Here is a 23320-nt window from a genome sequence, read left to right on the forward strand (position 1 = left end):
TCAATTTATTACCAGGGCAATGTAGTTACACGAGTAACTCTGGATATCCATAAAAATATCCCTTTAAACTCAGATAGGAAAAGACAAACTCAAACCAGAAATAAGAGCATTTAATAGGGAAAGCATATTCTACAGGTACCAGCCTTTAACCACCTAACCCCTCCTACCACAGAAACAATACAGATTTCTCTCAGAGTTATGGAGAGTCATAACACAATAAGCTGCTGTGTGGGGGGAAACATAGAAGTTATTCTCTTATATCACACCACACCTGCGATCTTCTACGCTGCAGCAAGTTCCCGAAACATCTACACAGAAATACAGCAACCCACCTAGAAAATGAGAAAGAGACAAAAGCAGGCAGGAAGAATATTATTAAAAGGTTGGTACAGGCCAAGGATAAGTGCTTCATTCATGGGCATCACTGCTAATTACTTCCTACTTCAACATATAAAAGATAATTGCAGTGTACACGAAAGGGAGTCAGATAAACAGGATGGTTAACTGTTTAAGAAATGGTTATACACTGTCACTTTAGAGAAAAAAGAAAGAATGGGTTACCTGGCATTGCTGAAAAAAATACTTCATTTTAAGAGCATGGATGCTTTTGTTCCTCTATACTAATCACGAACTATATGAATCAAAAAGAAATCTGGCATATCAGGGTAAGTAACTGGGGGAATACCTTTCATTTTGGTTTTATTGGAAAGGGAGTTTGCTCTTATCATGAAATCGGACTCTATTTCCAATCTTTATCTCTATATTATGAAATACTTCTCTCCTAGCACAAGAAAAGAGAGGGAAAGTACACTTAAATGGGTCACTTTAACTGCACTTAAAAAGAAAACTTTTTTTTTCTTCCACGACTCTGGGCTGTTAAAACTGACCAAAATCCATTTACACAAGAACAAAGTTCACAGTTCAAGGGAAAATATGTAGGTCCCTAATGGGTAAAAGAAATGGAAAATAGTATCTATAAGTAATGTTTGAAAGATCCGGGATAAGTTACTTGGAGAAGTTAAGATGAAGGAGGTGGGATCTAGATGATGCCCAGCTGTTCTCCATCATCAGAGGGAAAAAAAGAGAAAATTGGTTTAATTAAAAGCTCGAGATTTCAGCATAAGGAAAAATTTCTTGACTATAAAGGTTATCAAAAACACAGAGAGACAAATATAAATGAGACTGTGAGATTCCCACCCCTCTGGGCATATACTATTAGAATCATGTCTACTTTAATTGACTGGCTCAAGTAAAATGCTGGCATGAGAGAGGATCCAAGCCTGCACGAACTTCTAAAGGCCCTCCTACTTCTCCTGAACTGTGAAAGCTGTGGGCTGGGATGAAAGAAAGGGGAATGAGAAAGGGTGGGCAGAGGAAGTTTTCTATCCTGCCAATGGTCATTTCTGACTGTGAAGCATATTCTTTTTCCTTTGTATTTTCTCCCATGTGTAACTAAAACAACATCATTTTCACATACTTAAGTTTCCCTGGGCCACCAATGTAGAACAGGTGTCTCTATGAGCCAACAAAGCTGTTAAGGAAAATGCAGACATTGGATAAAAGACAAGTTAGCCTAACCTAAGAAAATCAGGGGACCTGACAGTCTCTGAAAGAGTCTCAGGAATGGCTGTCAGGTAGAAATAGATGGTAAACACAAAGAAGGCTCATGTGTCATCCATCCGACGACGTAAAAGTAAAGTCACATGGCAGCTGCCACAGACAAGCTCCTGAAAAGCCTCCAGCAAGACCTGACCAATAACACCGCAAGCAAAGAGACACCAAATAGTCTGGCGACATCTTCAAAAGTTACTTGAACACTCCCTTCACAGCTCCAGGGTCCCCTTGTTTTCCTTTCCCTCCCCTCCTATAAAACTGCCACTGATAAACTGTCAGCGTGAATACTCCCTGAGGGCGCCAAAACCTTCCTTGGTATCCTTCTCGCTTTCTCCAGGAAGCTCCTCATCTGTGTGTAATTGATGTCTCAACAGAGATCCTATCCACACACTTCAGGCCATCTTAAAGCACTTTTCACTTTTAAAAAAGACCCCTCAAACTGTGGCCTCTGAGCCAATGCAAACAAAGAGTGAGCGGAATAATGTTTCATTAAGTTCACACGACTCTGCCAAGAATCATACAATCAGAAGCCCGCTTATAAAACTGGCCATAAGGAATAATGAAAAAGGACCACATAAAATTCTTCGAATGTTGGAATCATTATTCACCCTGGGATCTGAGGACTAAAACATAGGATATGTGTTCTCTATAATCTTTTTCCCTAAATAGAGACTTTGAAAATACTAATTCTCCAGCTAGAGTGCTGCTTCCTCCCTGAAAGCCATTAGGGTTAATAACAAGCAGAACCTTTTTGATCTCTACGGATGAAAATTGTACATTCTCCAGTTTCCTCATTTTAAAAGATTAAATAGGATGGTTGCTTTTGATTTTAAACATGAAATATATCAGGGCCACAGAATGAGAAGCTCATTTTTTTTTTCTTGTTAATAACAACTTATAAATAGAAGGGGAAGAAGGGGAAGAAGATATACTGATGGTATCATTTCCTATGAAATATGTATGGTTTCTGCAGCCAGCAACTCACTGTAAGTCAACTTAATATGTGTAAGCAAACTCATGATACACCAATGTATTATGTTCAGAAAACAACTCAGACACAAACATAACCATAAATCTGACTAAAATAGCCCATAAAACTCTAAATATTTTCTTTGGGTGACACAGATCTATACTTATATTGGCATAAATGGTCATGGGTTGTCGACAAAGATATAGCAAGTGATTCACCTAAATCACTCTTCGATCTCTAGACCTAAGCTTGTAAAATGTGAAGAGTTTACTTTCTTGAGTTTCTAATTCTTATTAACTAGAAAAACTGTTTAGGAGTCAAAGAAACATAATGCACAACTACAGCTTTGTGTCTTGTAAATTCTGTAACTGGTAACATATCACTTCTCACACGTTGTAAAATTTTTCAACAAAACTTTAAAACAAAATATCTTGGCAAAGCATCTCTCATTTAAAAATGAATCTGTTTTGCTGGCCGAATGATTACAAGAAGAGGACGAAAGCAATACTATTATCTTAACTCTATCTAAAGACTCAAACGTTACTGACCTGAGTCAAGCTGCAAGGCTTCTTTCCAGTTACTAGCTTCTGTAAAGGGCTTTCTTTTCAAATACTTCACTGTGTTTCCCCTTTCGTGGTGCAACAAATGCCAACTAATCTTTGTTAATTTGAAATTACTCTATGGTAGCAGAGGCTTCGTCTTTGGACAGCCACAAGCGTATCTTATCAATTGATAGTTATAATTCACCTCCATACTTTTCACTCTTTCATCCCACAGGAGGAATGGGAATAGAAGGGAATAAAGCTTTAAGAAACAGATGGTGGGACCCTCCCCTCCTCTCCCCCTGCCCTTTCTCCCATGTCCCTGCAACCCCACACGTCCCCACCTTCCCTCTCTAATTATATTTTCAAAGTATATTTGTACAGCTGTAAGAAGTGTGGAAGTTATATCCATTCTAACTGCTGGTTCAAATACATATTAGAAATAGAGTAAGCAAGGAAATCACCTAAACCAGTTCAGGTTCATGGAATTTACTACTGATTTGTAAGAAATCATGTGGTAGCCCACTCCTTCATTTGGATAAGCCGGTGACTCCTCTCTGTCAAATTCTCAAGTTTACAATCAGAAGAGAGTTGGACAAATGTTGGAAAACCAAACTGCATCAAAGACTCCCCAGCTAAGAGTGTTCCCTATGGTCCCGGGCAGAGTCACAGAGCGGTCAGGGCCAGGCTTCTCGAGTCACTCACATCTTCCTGGGTTTGCCACTTGGACGAAACATTTAACCTCTAAGTCTGTTGCCTCACTGGTAAAAAAAATAAAATTAAAATTAAAAATAGAAAAATTAAAGTACAATAACAGAGCCTAGGGAGATGGACTATTTCACAGGAATGTTGTCAAGATGAGACAGTATACACGTAAACAGCTCACAAAGGCTAGGCATTATGAACACTCAATATATTTTCAATATCTAGGTTTGAAAATGTATCCTAAGGTTAATGGACTATACACAGAAGCATACGGTATTTTCATGGATAGGAAATATACTTGTCCTACAAGAAGCAACTGTGGTTTGCAATAAGATGTCAAAGTGGGCAAGTCAAGGAATACTCAAGGAAATAAGCTATTTACTATTCTTTCAGTGATTCCTGAAAGCAATTTCCCTAATACAGACATCAAAGGCGAGGCCAGGAAGTCAAGTTTTGGTCACATTAGCTGGAGATGTGTGGGTATGTGTTATTTGTTGCAGTACCTATTCACATTTCAAATTAGGGGAGTTTGCTTATCCCTGCTTTGGTTTAATTATTGTTTAAGTGCTCTCACCCTGTCTCGGCCCCTTCCCAGCCACTAAAACCCTCCCACTCTTTCCTCTGAAATTCAGGATTAGTCATTAGCAAACCCTCTGATTAACCTCTATCTTTTCTCTGAACACTCCCTTCGCGTCTTGATCTACAAAACCTGGCTCTCTCCCATGGACACTTCTTCCGCAGAACCTTCTCAGGTAGCAGCCTGTTTCTTTTCCACACATCTTGTACCGCTGGGCCTGGAATTGGAACAAGTGGCCTCTATTCTCCTTCCCTGCTCCTCAGATGCCTTCAGCATTGTATCTCCTGTCAACAGATTGTTCCTGCTTACCAACTATTTACCAACTCCTGGGTTACTCCCTTTCATTTCTGGGAGATTGTAGCTCCTAAATGTCACACACTTTCAGTGCTAGTTCTATCATAATTGTCTGTTTCAATATCCACACAGACGATTCTCTAATATGTCATGGCAGGGCCACCACCAGCATTTACAACATCTTTGTGCAAATACAAAAAGGCAACATTTCCTCTAGGTAGACCCTGCTCCATTCCACCACACGAAGCTGGGCAAAGGAAGGGCTGCTGAATTTCAGCCACTGATGGCCCCCTCAGCCAGGCCACTCTGAAGAGGGCACAGACCACCTAACCGTTTGTGACAGCCTTCACTCTACCCTCCCTCTTTCCTCTCATCTCAGACATGCATCCCGTAATATCACCCTAAGCTCAATTCACATATCCCACTCTTACATTACCTATCCTTCCAACTGAGTTCCTCCAGAACACCAATTCAACAACCCTTCCACCCTAAGGAGACCGCCACCTCCTCCTTCACACCATCCCTCACACAATCATGATTCCACTCACCTCCGCAACCAGCTTAAATTCCATGGAGATGGATCTTAATGCTCTGTGTCATGTATCCCCAACTTCTGTCTCCCTCTCTGGCTTCATCACTCACCCCTGGCAAAACCCCAGCTCTGGTCCAACCCAACACTGTGCCTCCTCTGCGCTTGTACGACAGTCATGAACAGGACTGGAGAAAAATTCACAACCACGTTGACTGGGCTCATGTTCAGTTCAGGGTTAGCAACCTCAGGAGTGTCTTTCATGCCGTCTGACCTGAGACAAACATTTTCTGTCTTCTCCTTAGATCTATAAAGCCACTTTCCCATCTTCACCCTCGGCTGAAGAACTTATTTCCTCTTTCACTGAGAAACATGGAGTGATAAGGAGAGAATGTCCGTAGCCCCTCCCACATATACTCACCTTTCTTCATTTCTATCCAAACACCCTCATTTTTCCTACTGCTCCTCACAGCACCGGTCAGTACTCCTAAATAGCACTAATCTCTTCATCTGTTTAACAGATCTCATTCCCTCTCATCTAATCAAGCACACTGCAACAGGATACCCTCCTCAACAAATACTCTTCCTTAACTGGATTTTTCCTATCAGTGTACATTTTTTATCTCTCATATTCAAAAAAGCTTTCCTTTCTTCCACTTCCTCTTCCAGCCATTTCCCCATTTCACTCCTTCCCTTTACCTCAAAAATCCTTGAAAGGACTACACTTGGGGTCTCCCAATTTCTGTTCTCCCATTCTCTCGAACACACTCCATTCACGCTTGTGGTCTCACCATATGACAAAAAGTCATTGCCAATACCTCCCAAAGCTAAAGCCAGTGGTTTTTTCCTTAGTCTTCACTGTAAGTTGACACATCAAAAGTATTTGACATAATATTTTGCAATGTACCAGGGCATTAAAAATGGCAACAACTCATAAAAATCTTATAAATAATAAAGGCTATGAAAAAACAAAACAAAACAAAAAAAGTATTTGACACATTTGAGTCACTTACTCCCCAGAAACACTTTCTTCACTTGGTTCCCAGGACAGACAACACGTATCCTCTGTCTCACTTGCTGGTTCCTATAATCTCTCTTACATCTTAAATTTCAAGTACCCCATGACCAGTCTTGGGGCCTCCTCTCTTTTCTATTTACCTTCAGTTCCTTGGTGATCTCATCCAGTTTCCTGTCTTTAAATAACATCTATAAACTGACCACTTCCAAATGTATATCTCCAGCAAGGTCTTTCCCATGAATCTAAGACAGATAAGTCCCTTTATTTCACATATTCACGTGGATGTTGAAAATGAATTTCATACTGAATATGTCCAAAACTGAGCCCCTCATCAAGAACCCCCACCCTGAACCCATTCCCTTGCAAATTTTCCATCTAAGTTAATGACAACACTTCTTTTTGCTGACACTCAAAACTTTGAAGTCATCTGCAATTCCTTTCTTTATTTCATAGCTACACTAATTTCAGCAGCTCCTATTGGGTCTACCTTTATATATATATCCAGAATTCAATCGCTTTTCATCACATCCACTGCTACTCCTGTTACTCAAACCCTATCACCTCTTATCTAGATTACACCAATAGCTTTCTAATCGGTCTCCCTGTTTTTGTCCTTGTTCCCCTACATATGGTTTTTTGTAGTTAGTGATCCTGCTGAGCCCTAAGTGAGATCATTATCTTTCTAGCTTAAAACCCTACAGTGCTTTAACATGTCACTCAAAACAAAAGCCAAGTCACGGCACTCCGTAACCTGGCCCCATAACTTCTCTGACAGGGTATCCTACCATCTTTTCCACTGCTCACTCTGGACTCCAACCACACTGGCCTCTTGAAGTTTCTGGAACATTCCAAGCACTCTCCTGCCTCAAGGCCTTTGTAATTGCTGCTTCTTTTACCTACAACTCTCTCCCACCAAATTCCTGCTCCCTCACTCCCTCAGGTCTTTTCTCAAATACCCCTCTCTCACTCTTATCTCCTCATTTAGTTTATTTTGCCCCAAACCACTTGTCGGCACTGAATAAGCTATAAATTTCACGTTTATTTTGCCTACTGTCTGTCTCTCTACTAATACAAAAGCCACGAGAGGTCTCTTTTGGTCTTCGTTTTCACTACTGTAACTATAATGTTGAGAATGGTAATTGGCACATAACAGAAACAATACATATGTTGATATACATTAACAGAGAGAGGGTCGGGGAGGGAGAGAAGACATGCAAGTGCTCACGCAAGCAGGCAGTACAGCAAGAGAAGTGACCCAATAAGATTCCCCTGCATCCTACTGAAGGAGAAGGGTATGCCCCATTCACTAGCCCTTCCAGAAATCCAGAAATTGGGACTTCCCTGATGGCACAGTGGTTAAGAATCCACCTGCCAATGAAGGGGACATGGGTTCAAGCCCTGGTCCAGGAAGATCCCCATACAGCGCAACAACTAAGCCCGTGCACCACAGCTACTGAGCTTGTGCTCTAGAGCCCGTGAGCCACAACTACTCAGCCCATGTGCTGCAACTACTGAAGCCTGCGTGCCTGAAGCCCATGCTCTGCAACAAGAAGCCACTGCAATGAGAAGCCCACACACCACCATGAAGAGCAGCCCCTGCTCTTTGCAATGAAAGCCTGTGTGCAGCAACGAAGACCCAACACAGCCAAAAATAAATAAATAAATTTATTAAAAGAAAGAAAGAAAGAAATCCAGTCATTGTCATGCATCTCTCTTCTGTTCTCTTTCTAACCGCGAGGACCTGCCAAAGTTCACAGCACCACTACATCAATGGTGGGGGACTTGAGTTCTCAAAAGGTATAGGAATAAGGACAACAAATTCAGTGAAAGCTGGTTAAAAACAAGTCTAGAAAGCCGACTTCAGCCGTTTTACTAAGACAAGAATCTGTGTTTCCTACGCTAATTCAGCACCTCGGGCTGCGGGTCAGATAGCACTGGAGCAGAACCAGTCTCTTGGGGACTATCAGAAAGCACATCACTTTAAGGGGCAGGAGTGGCCAGTCAGAATACAAAGGGACCCCTATGACCATTAATAAAATGAATGGCTTTGGGCTATTACTGAAATACGATATTTCCCGCAAGGATCCCTTAAGGTTTGTTTGTTTAAAGACGATTTACTGATTTCTATGAGTCCACCAACAGAGACGTTAACGACACCACTCTTCCTCCCAAATCATGATCTGGGTCCACTTGGGGGACCAGTGAGTAATGTAAAAACATAGTACAGAAGCCTTTGTGGAATAAAGATTTGCCAAAATTGCAGTACAGAAATTACATACACCAACAGAATCATAATGCAAATGTTTTGAGAAAGATAAAAGTGAATCCACGGGACAGAATTCAGAGGTGGAAAATACCCCCTTAGAATTCTAGAAGGGTTGCTCATTTTTCAAAAGCATTTTATAAGAGTAAAACTTATTTGGTCCTTGTTTCGCTGTGAGGAATGTTAACATTAAGCTTAACTTATTAAGGACAAACCTAGGAACAAAACTATTATAAAACTACTTGTGATCACAGGAAAAATCAGCACAACCAGAAATAAAACATTGGCATTCTCAGGCCTCACATAAGAATAAAAAACCACGAAACATCCCAGGTAACCTTCTCACCTTGCAGGAGAAATATACTGATAACACTCAAGGATACTATCTAGGGAAATCCACACTTAAAAAACTAAATAAAACGAAAAGCAAAGAACTGTTTACTTTTCTTAGGTGCTAACCTTTTGAACCAAAATTGTTTGATGATTAAGAGGTAGTAGAAACTTAGAAGAAAATTGTATCGGTAATGGCAGGGCAGTTCAATTAGCAAGTTATTGGAATTCTACATAATCTTTAAGAGAACAGGGTTTATATCTTGAAATGTGTCGCACTCACCTCCACTTCCTTCCCCACTGGCAGCGGCTTCCGCCATCTCTGGGCCATCCAGTTCAGACTCACAGCCTAAATCCAGTGTTCCATCAGCGGAGCATGGCGACTCCTCTTTCTACATTATTTTAAAAATAATGATTTATGGAGAGGTACTAGCAACTGAAAACATTCAAAGCACCTCCAGAGTCCTAAGGAATTATCACAGTTACTTGTGATTTGGAATTTCAATACCAATTTACTTTTTAATGTAAAACCACTCCTTGGGGAGGAGGAATTACTGGGAAAAGCACACTGCCATAGTAGATTTTTTTGGATAACCTTTAAAATCTATACAAAAAACAAGATTTCTTTTTGACATATGTTGTTTCCATTTTTCTCAATTCTACCTTCTTCCTTACTTTAGAAAATGGCTTAACGACTCCAAATTTTAATCATAAACACCCAAGGAACTACTAAAATCAACTGAAATAATACAAGTCTTTTGATTAACCTGTGTTGTTTTCTGAAACACACACAGTACAAGAGCCTGATGCTTAGAAGCTGAGAAAGAACCCCTGCTTCTTTGCTAGGCATAACGTTTAGCATTAAAACAAAACAGAACAACAAAACAAAACAAAAAAAGAAAAAACTGCTCAAAGGAAATTAATGAACTTTAAATGTAACCCATCAGTTATTAAAGCCAAGACTTTTTTTATAGTTTATAAGAAATAATACACTGATTTTGCTTGTTCCAAGTTATGCAACCATTTGCAGATAATCAGCTTTTGTCCTCTGGAATTTTGCATCTTACATGGCATTTCCATTCTAGACGGAAATGGGAGCTACACTAAAATAACTAAAACTCAGTTATCTGAAGCTTTTTATTTCTCTATTCTTTTCATATAACAAGTATACATCATTAGAAAAACTTCCCTGAGATCACTGGTTGTTGCAAATTAGAGTAATTGATTTAAATCGGCAAATTTTCAAGAACGGGTACATTTCTTATTTTTATACAAGACTGAAAGGCATACAGGTGTGAAGCCCGTATATCAACTGACGGTCATTAAGTCAAATTGTTTTTGGCAACTGCGATCATCTTAAAACCCTGGGCTGATGAACCGTGGCACTCCTCCATGTAAATTTTTAAGAATCAAGAATTTTAAGGAAGCCACAACTATTTTCCATTGCTATATGTGAAAGGGAAACCACAGATATGTTTTCTTTAAAGAAAAATGTCATTGTTTATTCTTAACATGAAATCATTTTTAAGACATCTGAAAACATTTAAAAGGCAAAGGGGTCATTCTATCCTTCACCCAAATCTAATTTTGTTTACCTTCACGTCTGAAAAAATGCATGACACACAGACATAATAACAGAATGTAATACGCAGAACAGTCCAACTTACTTTGAGAGCATAGAGGCCTGACTTTCCAGGGATTTTGAAGAATGTTCCATCCCCTATTCGAGTGTTAGTGTGAAGCATTGCATTCAGACAGGCTAAAGGAGAAGTTCCACTAGAAAATAAAAGTGTGCAAAAAATGAAGCAGTCTGAAACGCAGTTTCTGTGGCAAAACTGTTCTCGCCCTCTTAAGGGGAGAAAGAAAAAAAAAGACCCCTTGCATGCCTTTTTAAAATATCCTCCCAACCCCGAAAACATCTACATTACAATAACAGGCCAGTCCAGTTTCACCAAAGTTAATCAGATGCATCTGTCTTACAGGCTTCAGGCAAAAAGTCTCCTGAATTGAAATTATGCTTTTATTCATAAAAGAACCAACACTATATTTCAAAGAAACCAAAGCCCAAACGTTTATGTGGTGTTATTTTGCAAATAATACCATGAAGCCTCAGGTTTTAAATATTACAGACAACTTGATGGTTGCACTTGAATGATCAAATAAACCAAGTTCAAGGACAGCTCCATCCTATAGGTTGAAAAGCAACAAAAGAATAATAAGAAACCAGGGAAGAACTGATTTGAAATTACAAGTATTTAAGTTACTCGTGGGATTGCATTTCTCACAAGGCCAAATAAAAATCTATATCTGTGTTTATAACTGTATCTCTGAGACAAGTTTCTTCAATGACATCCTTTCCTCAGTTCATTTGTCAAATAAAGAAATATGTGTTTGGGAATTCTACCCAGTTAATAATTATGTTCTGTAGTAAAGATGTAAGTGACTGAATTATAAAAACAGATTTTTTAAAGAAATGAAACTGCATTAATCTATTGATTAAAATATCAAAACACATATGTACAAACATTATTAATATGTATTCATATACTTAAAAAGATGTTTATGAAATGTATAATACGTATGTATTATTTCCTAGGGTAGACTTTAGAGCATTTTTGTGTGTTTTGTTTGTAAACTGATATTTTTGTACACTAGAATTTAGAGCCAGAATTATTACTTTCATTTATGTTTCCATATACATTTTACTTCCTGATATTCTACAAGATCAACAGTTAGTTGATCCAATAGAGATCAGAAGCCCTACTCCACCCCATTTGCCTAGTAGGGGTTCTGGGCATTTAATCCAAGATATCCTAGGACAAACAAACCTTTAGGATATTAATGTTTCAAAGTTTGAATTTCTGTGACAGAAACATATTTTTATGTCACTAACTAAATTAAAAATTTTCTAAAAACCAAGATCATCCAATCTCTTACTTACTATGAATACTCACCAATAAAATGAAAAAGCCAAATTTGCTGAGTTGCCACAACACACTTAATAGCAAGTCAGCATATATACACATCATGGTCATAAAGGTTTATAAGCATTATAAGAACACTCTTTATTATTTTAGGAAACAGCTTTTCTGTGCCAACACATCAATATGATTCCATTCAGTCTGACAGGAAGCAAGAGCCCTAATATCAATCTGGTCATAGAACAACGCAGTCAGAACACTGAGGTACACACAGAAACAATGCTGGGTGTTTATGCAATATCTTTCCTCTTGAAGCTTCTACAAGCTTACGGACCTCATTTCATTATTTTTCCTCACAAAAGATGTTCTGCTCATATGTAAAGTGGGCCGGGCATACCTTATAAAGCAAAATATATTCATATCTCCCAGAAATAGCTGTCCATGAATAAATTCCAGATAAATAATGCTATACATGTTATAGTGAAGACTGCAGAATATATATTTTTATCATTATTTTCTTCAGAAAAAGCACAGACAATTTGAAGCTGGGAATTATTATACCAGATTTGTGGAGCTTCAATTTGGTGAAACTGTCAGAAACAGATTTTTCTGCAGGGACTTGGCAAGAAAATGTTAACACTGCAAGTAAAATAGAATCCTCTACATAAAAATGAAACAATGTAGATGGTTTAAAAATATAACTTAATAAAACTGCGCACCTATCAAACCTCACACACATGCTTCCTGTTCTTTATTCCTAAGGTCCTAATATACACAATTACAAGAACTCAGATTTAGAATATTAGAGAATAATACAGATTTAAAGACAACTAAAAAATCCTGAACAAATACAATTTAATATCACTGTAATTTACATTTTCTTTCTAAGGTACAGTAAACCAAAGATAATTGTAGAAGATAAATAGACTATTAAATAGCAGTTTAACGCTATGCCTGCTGCACAGAAGTGGTAAGCACCAAGTTTCACATAAATAATCAGCTCTGTTGAACATGAATATGTTATTAAATAATACTGTTTATTAACTCAATAAACTCAGTACTTTCTGTGGACATAGTTTTTAAAAATATGTACTTTACAATCACATGACAATAGATCTCCAAAAGTCTCAATGACTACTGTAATTTTCCCAAATCTCTCCCAAAACATACGAAATTTGTTCTGTTTCAAAACTACACATTTGCATTTCAGAAGAAAAAATACTTTACAATCAAATACAAATTTTACTACTCAAGTCAGTGGCTGATTAGTCACTTAGTTTTAAACATATCACTTGCATTTCTCATAGAAAAACCCCCGAATTATATGGCCCATTTTATTTAAAAATAATAAAACATTAGCATTGAAAGAGTGAAGTGCTTACTAAAAAGATAACTGTTTCATCCACTGCATATACATAGGAAAGTGAATTTTAAAAATCTTTCATACCCTTTACTTATTCCTATTATTCTCAACATTTCCATCAAGTCTAGAAATTTTGGACCACTTTCCCTGAAAAAATGAATGTCTTAATTAACTGCCATTGAACAGGAATAAACAGAAGTCTCATTTATGTATTTTTAATATTTTAATATTCAGAAAAAAATAGAACTAGCAAGTATACCTAGGTGGCTTTAAGAAAGATACAAATATATATTTATACATCTGTGTATATTAAAAAAATGCAACGACTTACTGTGGGTATGAAAGAAGATGAGGCAAGTATGTGTTAAAAGTCTGTAGTCTTAGATAGCATGGACATCTTCCATGTAATATTTCTTATTTTTAATTTAAAAAATTTGTTCACACTTAATGCAAGAGTTAATCACCTCAGTCAGAATTTAAAAGCTAAAAATTCTGGAACAGAATATATGCATGTGTATATTACATATGAAATAAAACATCAACATTTGAATAAAAAAATCTCTAAAATTTGAAAAGTTACTTACTTTCTAAAAGGATGAATTGGAAGAATTGCGATATCCCAATTTATAAAAAGAAAACAAAGGAAAAAGGAAGGAAAAAAAGAGTTAGTTTTCCAACTTAAAACGCAATTCTACATCTTACCATTTCAATAAATAAGACAGTGTACAAGGAACACACCAAACTCTTGGATTTGGCTGTTGGCAGCCAGGAAAACACTGGAAGACTGGGGTAAAAGGTGGGTTCTACTTTCTCTCCTGGCCCTTCCATATGTTTTCATTCTGTCCACAATGCTCATATAGTTCCATATGAGGAATCTAATTAGAAGTAAATAAGCAGGACACTATTTGTCCCCAGTTCTTTTCTTTCTGCCATTCCCTGTAATTGGGCCCTTCCCTATACACCTGCCAGGATAGATATACAGCTTATTCTAGTTGTTTGTTTTCCTCCCTAGACTGTAGGGTTGTGGAACCCTTCTGGGGTGTTTTCATTTCCCACAAGCCCTGAAGCAGAACACGGTGGAATCTGGAGGCAGGGGAGCAGGCATAATTTAAACTGTCTAGACATCAAAGCACCCCCAGAGATGCTCTGCAGAGCCCCAGTGCTGTGTGAACTACAGAAAAACCACTGCTTTATCACATCAAATTGTTGACAGAACACATAAAATTTTACGAAGAGTGCACACTTGGTGAAGAGAACGGATGGCCTGTCCATTTTAATAATTTTAAAAACCAGAAAGAACACCTGGGGAATGCAGTCGGAAGAAGAGTTTAGACACGACAAAGAGAACATCACTGTGTGGCCGTCCGTTCCTGTCCACAAAGCATAATCATGTTTTACAAGACAATACTTAAGTAATCCAAGTCTTAAACTATTTTACTAAGTATCTCTTAATAAACATTTTAGATGAAAGCTATTTCCTGAGAACATTTTAAAATCTCATTTTGCAGTTATGGGAACATCAAAAAAGTAATCCTGAACAACGTAAGTCTTAAAAATTCAACAAATTTAAGGAGTAATTATTAAGCATCACTATTAGTCGGTTATTGTGCTGTCTCATTAATACAAATTAATTGAAACAATTTTATGTTCACTTTTTCAGAAAAATTAATAATAGCTCCTTTCAAGTATTTTCAGTGTTGACAGCCTAGAGGAAATGTCTTAATTATAAAGGATATGTTTTTAAGAGGAAATTACGTGGGCCTCTGGGGTGAAGGAAGCCTTTCAGTTCTTTATACAGAATCTTAGTATTCACTATGTGAAAATTAAATTGTTTGCTTAGGATCTGCGCATTTCACTTTATATATGTTATATGTCACCAAAAATGTTTTTTAAAATGTTAAAAAATAAATAATGCACCCTTAGATTTACTTATGTATTTACATATTTAATGGCAGGTCACTACTAGTGGAGAAGAATAAGCTATTTCTACCACTGAATGTGGATGACTCCTAAACACACACACGCAGTTTATATCAGTTGATAAATCAGTAACCTAGATGATTAAAAACTACCCTAGAATGTCAAGCTAAACTATCTTCTTACTCTTAGAGAAACATTATTGCTAGTCTGGAATCCCCCAAAACAAGTGAAAATAAAAACTTAAATGTCCTTTATATATATGTTATCTGAATCCCAGCTCATAAAATATTAGCCAAAAAATGACATACAGCAATTCTGAAATTTGATTTTGAAGACAAAAACAGTGTCCCAAACTTCATAGTCCCTCTAAGAGGATCACTAGTGAAAGTTTTTAACGGGCACTGACACATAGCAACAAATATTAGAGTTATAAAATATAAGTATGAGTCCCAGTTTTGCAGATATAACTGAGACTGAGAGGTGAAGAATCTTACTGCAGTCAAATAGCTACGTGATACAGCTGAAATCCAAATTCTATTCTGATTTCAAAGCCTATATAAACATATAAAAATAAATAGGAACAATCAATCAGCTCAAGACATAGCTCCTATTTAAAAGGAAGATAGTTTTCATATTTCTATGTAAAGAATACCTACATGATTTTCAATAGTCAACATGTCTATAGGGTAAAATTAGAAACAGTCCCAAGTACTCTTTTATGAGGTAGGGATATTGATGCAAGAAATAATTACCAAGTGATATATGCTGTGCAATTTAATTCTTAAATTTAGAGAAACAGTTTCAGACTCCAAACCTAAACATGCATCTCTGATTGGCTTGAACAATATAAAAATATATTCTTTGGGAATGTAAAGAGGTATTTGAACTCGGACTCTTCATCCACTTTACAGACACTACCAAGCTACCACCCCATGGACTATCATGACTCATACAGACATATTCACTAAACAAGACCTTTTGGTTGAGGAAACAAGAATTTCAAAACATCAGTACAAGGCAAAAGTTTGCTTGGTATTATTTTAGAATAGGATCTATAAGGAAATTAAGAAATAGCCCTATAAAAGTATAAGCTAAAGCATATAATCTAAATTATAATTTTTAAATGCCTCCAACTAAAATATGAGATGAGGCAGTTATCTTTGATTACAGACATTAAGGAAAGAGCACACCACATGTACAACTGAATACTGGTGACTGTATCTCTACAACTACGCAAGTCATCACATGCCATATTACCACTGCTATACTTAGAAAGGCAGTGGAGTACAATGAATAAGACTGTGGCTTCTGGAGCAGTCAGCTTGAGTTCTGCTGAGGCTAGACCATTTAGTAGCTCTACGACTTTGGACGTCACTTCTCTGGGTCTCAGGTTCCTCAATTACAAAACGTGGATAACAAAAGTCACTATTTCCTAGGGGATTATTCTGAAGATTTAATGAGTTAAAACATGAAAAACACCTAGAATTAGGTCTGGCATATGGCACATGTTCAAAATTTGTGAGTTATTATTATTAGTATTATTATTTATTATGATAATAACTACGGCTCAAAGTAATCAACATCTACAGGTACAAAGGATGGCAAATGAAAAGAAATTAAATATTCTGTAGCTTGTTTAAAGAATTGCTCACTACGGCCATACCACCCTGAACGTGCCCGATCTCGTCTGATCTCAGAAGAATTGATTCAGGTAATATTTTGTCTAATTTCATTTTTGTTTCATTAGCAAAACTAAATGAAGGTATGCAAGTGTATGCACTCCTATCCCATAGCATTTCACATGTGATAAATATTGAAAATAACTTATTCAGTAAAGGTTGAGAGAAAAGAATGATAATAATAAATGTCTATTATTAGAGTTGCCATTTGTTCAGCATCTCTAATGCAATCGGGCTTTCACAACGATTATCTACATTCCTACAGTCACCATAAAATGTAAGCATGCTAGTCTTACAGATGTAACTGAGGCTGGTTAAGAATCATAGTGCAGTCAAACAACAACTAAGTGGTACAGCTGAGATCCAAATTCTACTGATTCCAACGCCCACACTCTTTCCACTACCCCACATTCTCTATCCACAGAGTTGTTTCTTCCACTTAGCTAACCTTGGATACTAAAAAAGAATATTAGTACTTAAAGGAAACACACAAAGAAAAGCCCAGATGCTGGGAAATGGTAAGATGGTGGGAAATGGTAAGATGTCGGCTCCATCTTCACTCAATGTTGCCTACCACAATGACTCCCCCAGGGTAAATTTCAAATAATATAAAGAAAGAACTAGGCTGCAGAAGATGACATTGTTGGTTGTCTTGTTCAGGTATTACTATCCTATGAAAACTAAGGAAGAAAGACCTTTGAGAGAATATGGTAGAGAATCCAGACCCGTAGTTGAGATGCTTCTTTGCAGAACTGGATCATTAGGGAATAACGCAACCCATTAGCTGAAAAAAAAATTATTGAGCACATTATATATGTCAGGCTAATCTTGAAATAAATTTGCACTCTGACAGTGCTTTGCACAGAACAGAAATGCAGGCTGAGCTGAACTAAATTCTCTGAACACATATGAAATTATGAGGGATTCCAGGAGAAAGGAGCCTTGAGGCATGTGCCAAAAAGAAGAAAATCATTTGGAATTTAGATGTTATCCCTAGTTTATTCTAAGGAGACGACAGAGATGGGATCATGTGTGGATTTCTTCTATCACCAACTCCAACGCAGAGGCAGCCAACCCATGGCCACTGACGGCTCTTCAGGACTTTATACCATTCCCCACAACTGTGATCGCAAAGGGAATATTTTCACTTATGCCTCCCCCCCCCAAAAAAAAACCCCAAAACAAAAAAACACATATCTTCCAAAATAAAATAAAACAATGGATTTCATATATTAAAGAACAGACACTGTAAATATATTTGGATGATAAAATAGTCTCATATAAAAATGTTAATTGCTATATTCTGCTTGTAGCTACTCATACTCTCCCATTTTGTTAGCAATGGCTAATACCATAGCGTTTCTGCATGTGTTCTATGGGGTATCAGTCCCAAGTGATGCTCAAAAAACTGTCAAAGGAGTTTCAGAAAAGCTGCATTCTCCCCTTGCAAACCCACCAAAATACATTAACAGTGTATATTAGTCTCTGAAAAATCTTACACAACTCCAAAAACCTGCTTAACTCAGTGTTTCCTAAGCATATGTAATTTAAAAATCCTCCCCACAACAATATGTAGCAACATCCCCTATTACAGTATGCCAAGAAATATACTTGGGGAAATGCTAAACTATATTCATGGTTAGGGGCATTAGGAAAAAGCATCTAGCAGTGATACTCCCAGGAATGTTTGATTTTATTAGCAAAATGTTTAAAAATTATTTTAAAGGTATAGAAAATATCTGTTTCTCTGTGAAAAAATAATGCAGTGTGATGATTATTTTTCCCTGTGTAGATTTATAAAACTGAAAAACATCCTGGCACTTTAGCATTGAAAAATTTACAAACAGTATCCATATATGAATGAAAATCCTATATATTTGCAATATTATATTATCCAACATAAAAGCCATCTTACTCATCTCTCCCAGTGGAGATCTTCCACCTGACTCTCTATTCCTCTCATTCAGTGATGGGTATGACCCTCCTCTTCATCACCCAGGAATGGAGCATTTCCCAGACTATTTGAATTATTCTGCCTCAACAACGTTCATCTTTCCATAAACATTTTTTACTTCCTCACATCCTAATTCAAACAAGAAGACAGTTCTTTACATCACAAGAAGATAGTTCTATAGTCCTTACCCCTACCTCTGTCTTTAATATCTCCCTGCTGCAATTCAGCCTACACACTGGTGCCAGAGAAATTTTCCTATTTAAAAAACAAAAACAAACAAACACTCCTCAGACTTCAGGCCATGCCATACACCAGATTGATTGATTGCTTTTTTTAAATTGGTGCTCTTCACAGCCTACCCAAGGAAGCACAAGTCCTTGGCTGACATTAGGATCCTCTACGGTGCACTTGGCACCTCCTTCATCTTCATCTTCATCTTCCGCAACTCTCAGATTACTCCCAGACTCTTGGACTACTCTCCTCTAGTCTGATCCAACTCAGTAAACCATGGGCCTCCACGGTTTCCCATCTCTCTATTTTGGCTCCTGTGAAACTCTGTGCCTGAGACTGCAACCCACTCCTTGCTCCATTTGCCCCACAAAATAAAATGTTTAAGTACCACCTGTATGGAGACGCCCCCTGGGATGCCAGGGTATCTCCCCCCCTGTATTACAATCTCAACACTGTATATCCCTCATGGCTTCCTTTCAGCAAAACTGTCTACACGTCTAACTCGCTTGCCCTTACAACTTCCAATAAGTTTGGGAACTCCATAGGGGAATGACACACATTTATTTACCCTTGTATTATCTGACAATCACAATGTACTCAAAAGCTGTTTGCTGAAATGAACTTAATCAGTGTTATAAAAATGGTCACAATCATGGATTTGTGGACATAAAGCACTCACAGCGAGTATCATCTATATTCTACTTAAACTCCTGACTACAATCATGTGTATCAAACACCCTACCTACTACACAGGCTACCTGGCCATCTTATATTTGCATGCCCTGCATTCCTTTATCTTGGGAACTTTCCCTTATTCCAGTTTAGCCATCAGTGAAATGGTCCTGATTTCCCCACCAGAAAGGCTAGCCAGGTTAAACTATCTGGCCAAATTGTGAGAGTTTGAGTATCTTTGGGGAAACTGATATAGAAATAGAATGAGCATACATTATTTTCAGTAGACACAAAAGCTGTAAAGGTACAAAAAATATTAGCAAGTGACTACCTCTGCCTCTACAAGGATGGAGCCTGATGAGAACAAAGCTAACACAGGCAAGCAGAGCGAACAAAATATAGGAAGAACACATGGAGGGGGAAAGACGACATCACTTGGACTCCTGCATTATCTAGTCATGGTGCATATCAGCCTATTGGATGTTCAAGTTAAGCCAGTAAATCCCCTGCTTATTTTATTTTTGACACTCGTCTAACAGGTGAAGTGATTTATATAAGCTGACCTCCTTTCTCTAGGCCTCGAAGTTCTCATCTGTAAAATGATGAGTTCAAAATAGGTGTGTTAAAGCTCTACTAATACCTTTCTGTTTAAGGCTTTAAGGGCAATTAGTAATGGCCGGACAGCTGGCATACTGTTGATTCTAGCCACAATGCCTGCCTTCACACTCCATCTTCAGCGTCATTTGTTCTCCTGTCTTCCTACTCATGTGTCAAGGATGCCTTGCCTTCACCTCCTAAAAACTTCTAATTAACTCTCCAGTCCATAGCAATGGTTTCTGAACATCTGTAGGCATCACAGCCTGTCCTGTGACTGCAGCATTTACACCTCATGGCTCAATGGCAATCAGCTCCTTAGGACTCCAGCTTCATTAGGACTCTCTGTGTTCCCCTCATAGGGCCCTGTCAGACTTGGATGCTCAGAAAACATTCAGTGGCTGGTGATAAGCTAACATTTCATGATTTACAGAACAGAACAAATTTTGAAGCTTGGCAATACCAAACACTGGCTGAGGATGTCCAGAAATAGGAACTATGAAATACTCTAGTGAGAATATAAACTGATGCAACCAGTTTGGAAAGACATCTGGCAATATCTAGTGGAAAAAAAACAAAACAAGGCAGGTGTGCATGCTTTACAGATCAGCAATTCCACTTTTTGGTATAGTCCCTAGAAAAACTCAATGCACATCCACAAAGAGTCATTATTTGCTTAGGGAAAAAAATGTCAATAAATTAAATGTTCACTAATAGGTTGTAACTATAGACATAGATAAATTTCATCTACATATACAGAGTGAAACTGTAAAAGTCTGAAGCACAATAGTATACAGCAAATCTATGACACTGATTGCCTCTGAAAAGAGAAGGAAATCAAAGGAACTCCAGCTTTTTCTGCCAGACTTTATTTAAAAGAAATTCAAAGCAACTATGACAACATGTCCACAACTGTTAATTCTAGCTGGTGGTTGTTGATCTACGATATTTTGCTGTATTTTCAAAAATTTTCAAAACAGAAAAAAAAAAAAAGATTGTTGATGATTTTGTTCTTTTACCCACAATTTGGCTTCTGATTCTATCAGATCTTCTCTCCTGTTTCAGCTTATATTAATGTTTAAATATTTTTATTCAAGCAAATAGATAGATACATGGAAAGTATATGAAAGTATAAAGGTACATCATTATGCAGAGTTAAAAGCAATAAATCCCTCTCAACCTCCGCCAAGCATACCCAATGCTTCTGAAATAATGACTATTAATGGTGACTAATAATGACTTTTTCCCAGAGCTTTTCCTATTTTCATTCATATATATGTATATATTCGACCCTATGGTTCTGTATTTTAAATTTATTTTCAACAGAAATGAGTACTGTTAGTGCATACCAGTAGATGCATGCTTTTTTAGTTAGTAACATGAATGAGAAATTTTCCCATAGAGTATTTTTGGCTTTTAATGTTCTACAGAATATTAAATGCTCTTAATATTCATATATGTTCTTACTATCTTGTAGATATGTTGTACTGTAATTTTTCAACTATTTCCTTATTATTTAGCATGTAGTTTGCATCTAATCTTACCTATTAAAATCATGCTGCAATGAAGAATCTGGTATATATGTCTCCTTGTAAATATGCTACAGATTGAATGTTTGTGGTCTCCCCGAAATTCATATGTTGAAACCTAACCCCCAATGTGGTAGTATTGGAAAGTGGAGGCCTTTGGGAGGCAATTAGGTCATGAAGATGGAGCCGTCACGTGTGGGATTAGCGTTCTTATAAAAGAGACCCTGGAGAGCTCTCTCCTCCCATTCCCATATAAGGACTCAGTGTGAAGTCAAACATCTATGAACCAGAAAGCAGGCCCTCACCAGACTCCAAATTCACAGGTGCCTTGACCTTGAACTCTGCAGCCTCCCGAATGGAGAGAAACAAATTTCTTCTGTGTATAAGCCACCCAGTCTACGGTATTCTGTTATGGCAACCTGAACAGACGAAGACAGTAGAGTACAACTATTTCTCCAGGATAGATTTCAAAAAGTAGAATGTTTATATCAAAAGGATACTTTAAAAATGTTGATAGTTACTTCCAAATTACCTTCCCGGAGAGTAACTATTTTCTCCACCCTAGTCAATGCTGGACAGTATTAATCTTTAAATTTTGCTAATCTAATCAAACGGAGGTAAAGAGGTCACTTCAGGTAGAAAGAGCAGCATGAAGAAGGCACACAGGGACAGAACTGAACATGGTCTAGAGAAATGTGATTATTTGGTATTTCCAGAGCAGTGAGTGGGAGGGAGAATAGGGTTGGGATCAGATTCCAAGGGGAAGGTACAACCATTGCCACCTGCATGACATTTATACTTCAGTTTAAACTCCCTGGCAAGGAGCTTAGACTCCATGCAGGAGATGATGGAGAGTCCCAGAAGATTTTAAGGAAGGAAATGCCCTTGTCCTGCTGTACGCATGAGGACAGATCCAGAATGAGACATGTCAAGAAGAAGACAGATCAATTAGGAGCCTGTAGTAATGGACTGCAGGGAAGATAACAAGAACCTCACCAGAGAAATGATAGTAAGGAAGAGATGTGGAGGAAGAGTCAAGAAATACATGAGAAGAAATACGGGGGACAAAAACCAGTAGGACATAGAAACTGACGAGCTGTGCGTGATGAGGTAGCAGAAGGAATTTCGGATTGCTTCAGGGGCTGCGGGTAAACGGTGGTATAATGAATTAAAATGGACAATATAGCAGAGATGGTTTGGAAAAAAATATGGTGAATTTAGTTCTGGACTTACTAATTTAAAGGTATGCATCCAAAATTCAGATATACACACGCATCACAGAGTTAACGCTGGGGTTAGAGACAAACACTAGGGAAGCATGAGCATATAGAGGGTGTTTGAAAAGGTGAAAATTGAAAGGCACAGACGAAGAGTAATAAGAGAAAGTGACTGACAAGCTTATTACATTCCAAAGTCAGAAAACTACATGAGAAAATATTTCTGAGATGAAAAAAAGGAAAAAAGAATCCTATGAAGAATTTCATTATAATAATATGAGGTGTAACTCTAACTTCAGGATATGATTATTTTAGAAGTCAGAATAAATCTCTGTATTCATAGGTAGAAACAACCCATAAGTAGGAAATTACCTAGAGAATCTTGCCAGCAGGAACCC

The 23320-nt window shown here is 37.6% G+C and overlaps 1 protein-coding gene across 1 annotated transcript in view; it reads right to left on the bottom strand.

The window, feature by feature from the left end:
• The window catches only part of ASXL3 (ASXL transcriptional regulator 3), a 140929-nt gene that overhangs the window by 95953 nt on the left and 21656 nt on the right, over positions 1-23320 (bottom strand). The window contains exons 2-3 of the mRNA XM_057699283.1: positions 10510-10618; positions 9126-9234 (exon numbers count right to left, since the gene is read on the bottom strand). Of these exons, the coding sequence (XP_057555266.1) occupies positions 9126-9234; positions 10510-10618 (218 nt within the window). The remainder of the gene's footprint in view (positions 1-9125; positions 9235-10509; positions 10619-23320) is intronic.

Source organism: Hippopotamus amphibius, chromosome 11 (genome assembly GCF_030028045.1).
Source record: "Hippopotamus amphibius kiboko isolate mHipAmp2 chromosome 11, mHipAmp2.hap2, whole genome shotgun sequence".
Classification (NCBI taxonomy): Eukaryota; Metazoa; Chordata; class Mammalia; order Artiodactyla; family Hippopotamidae; genus Hippopotamus; species Hippopotamus amphibius.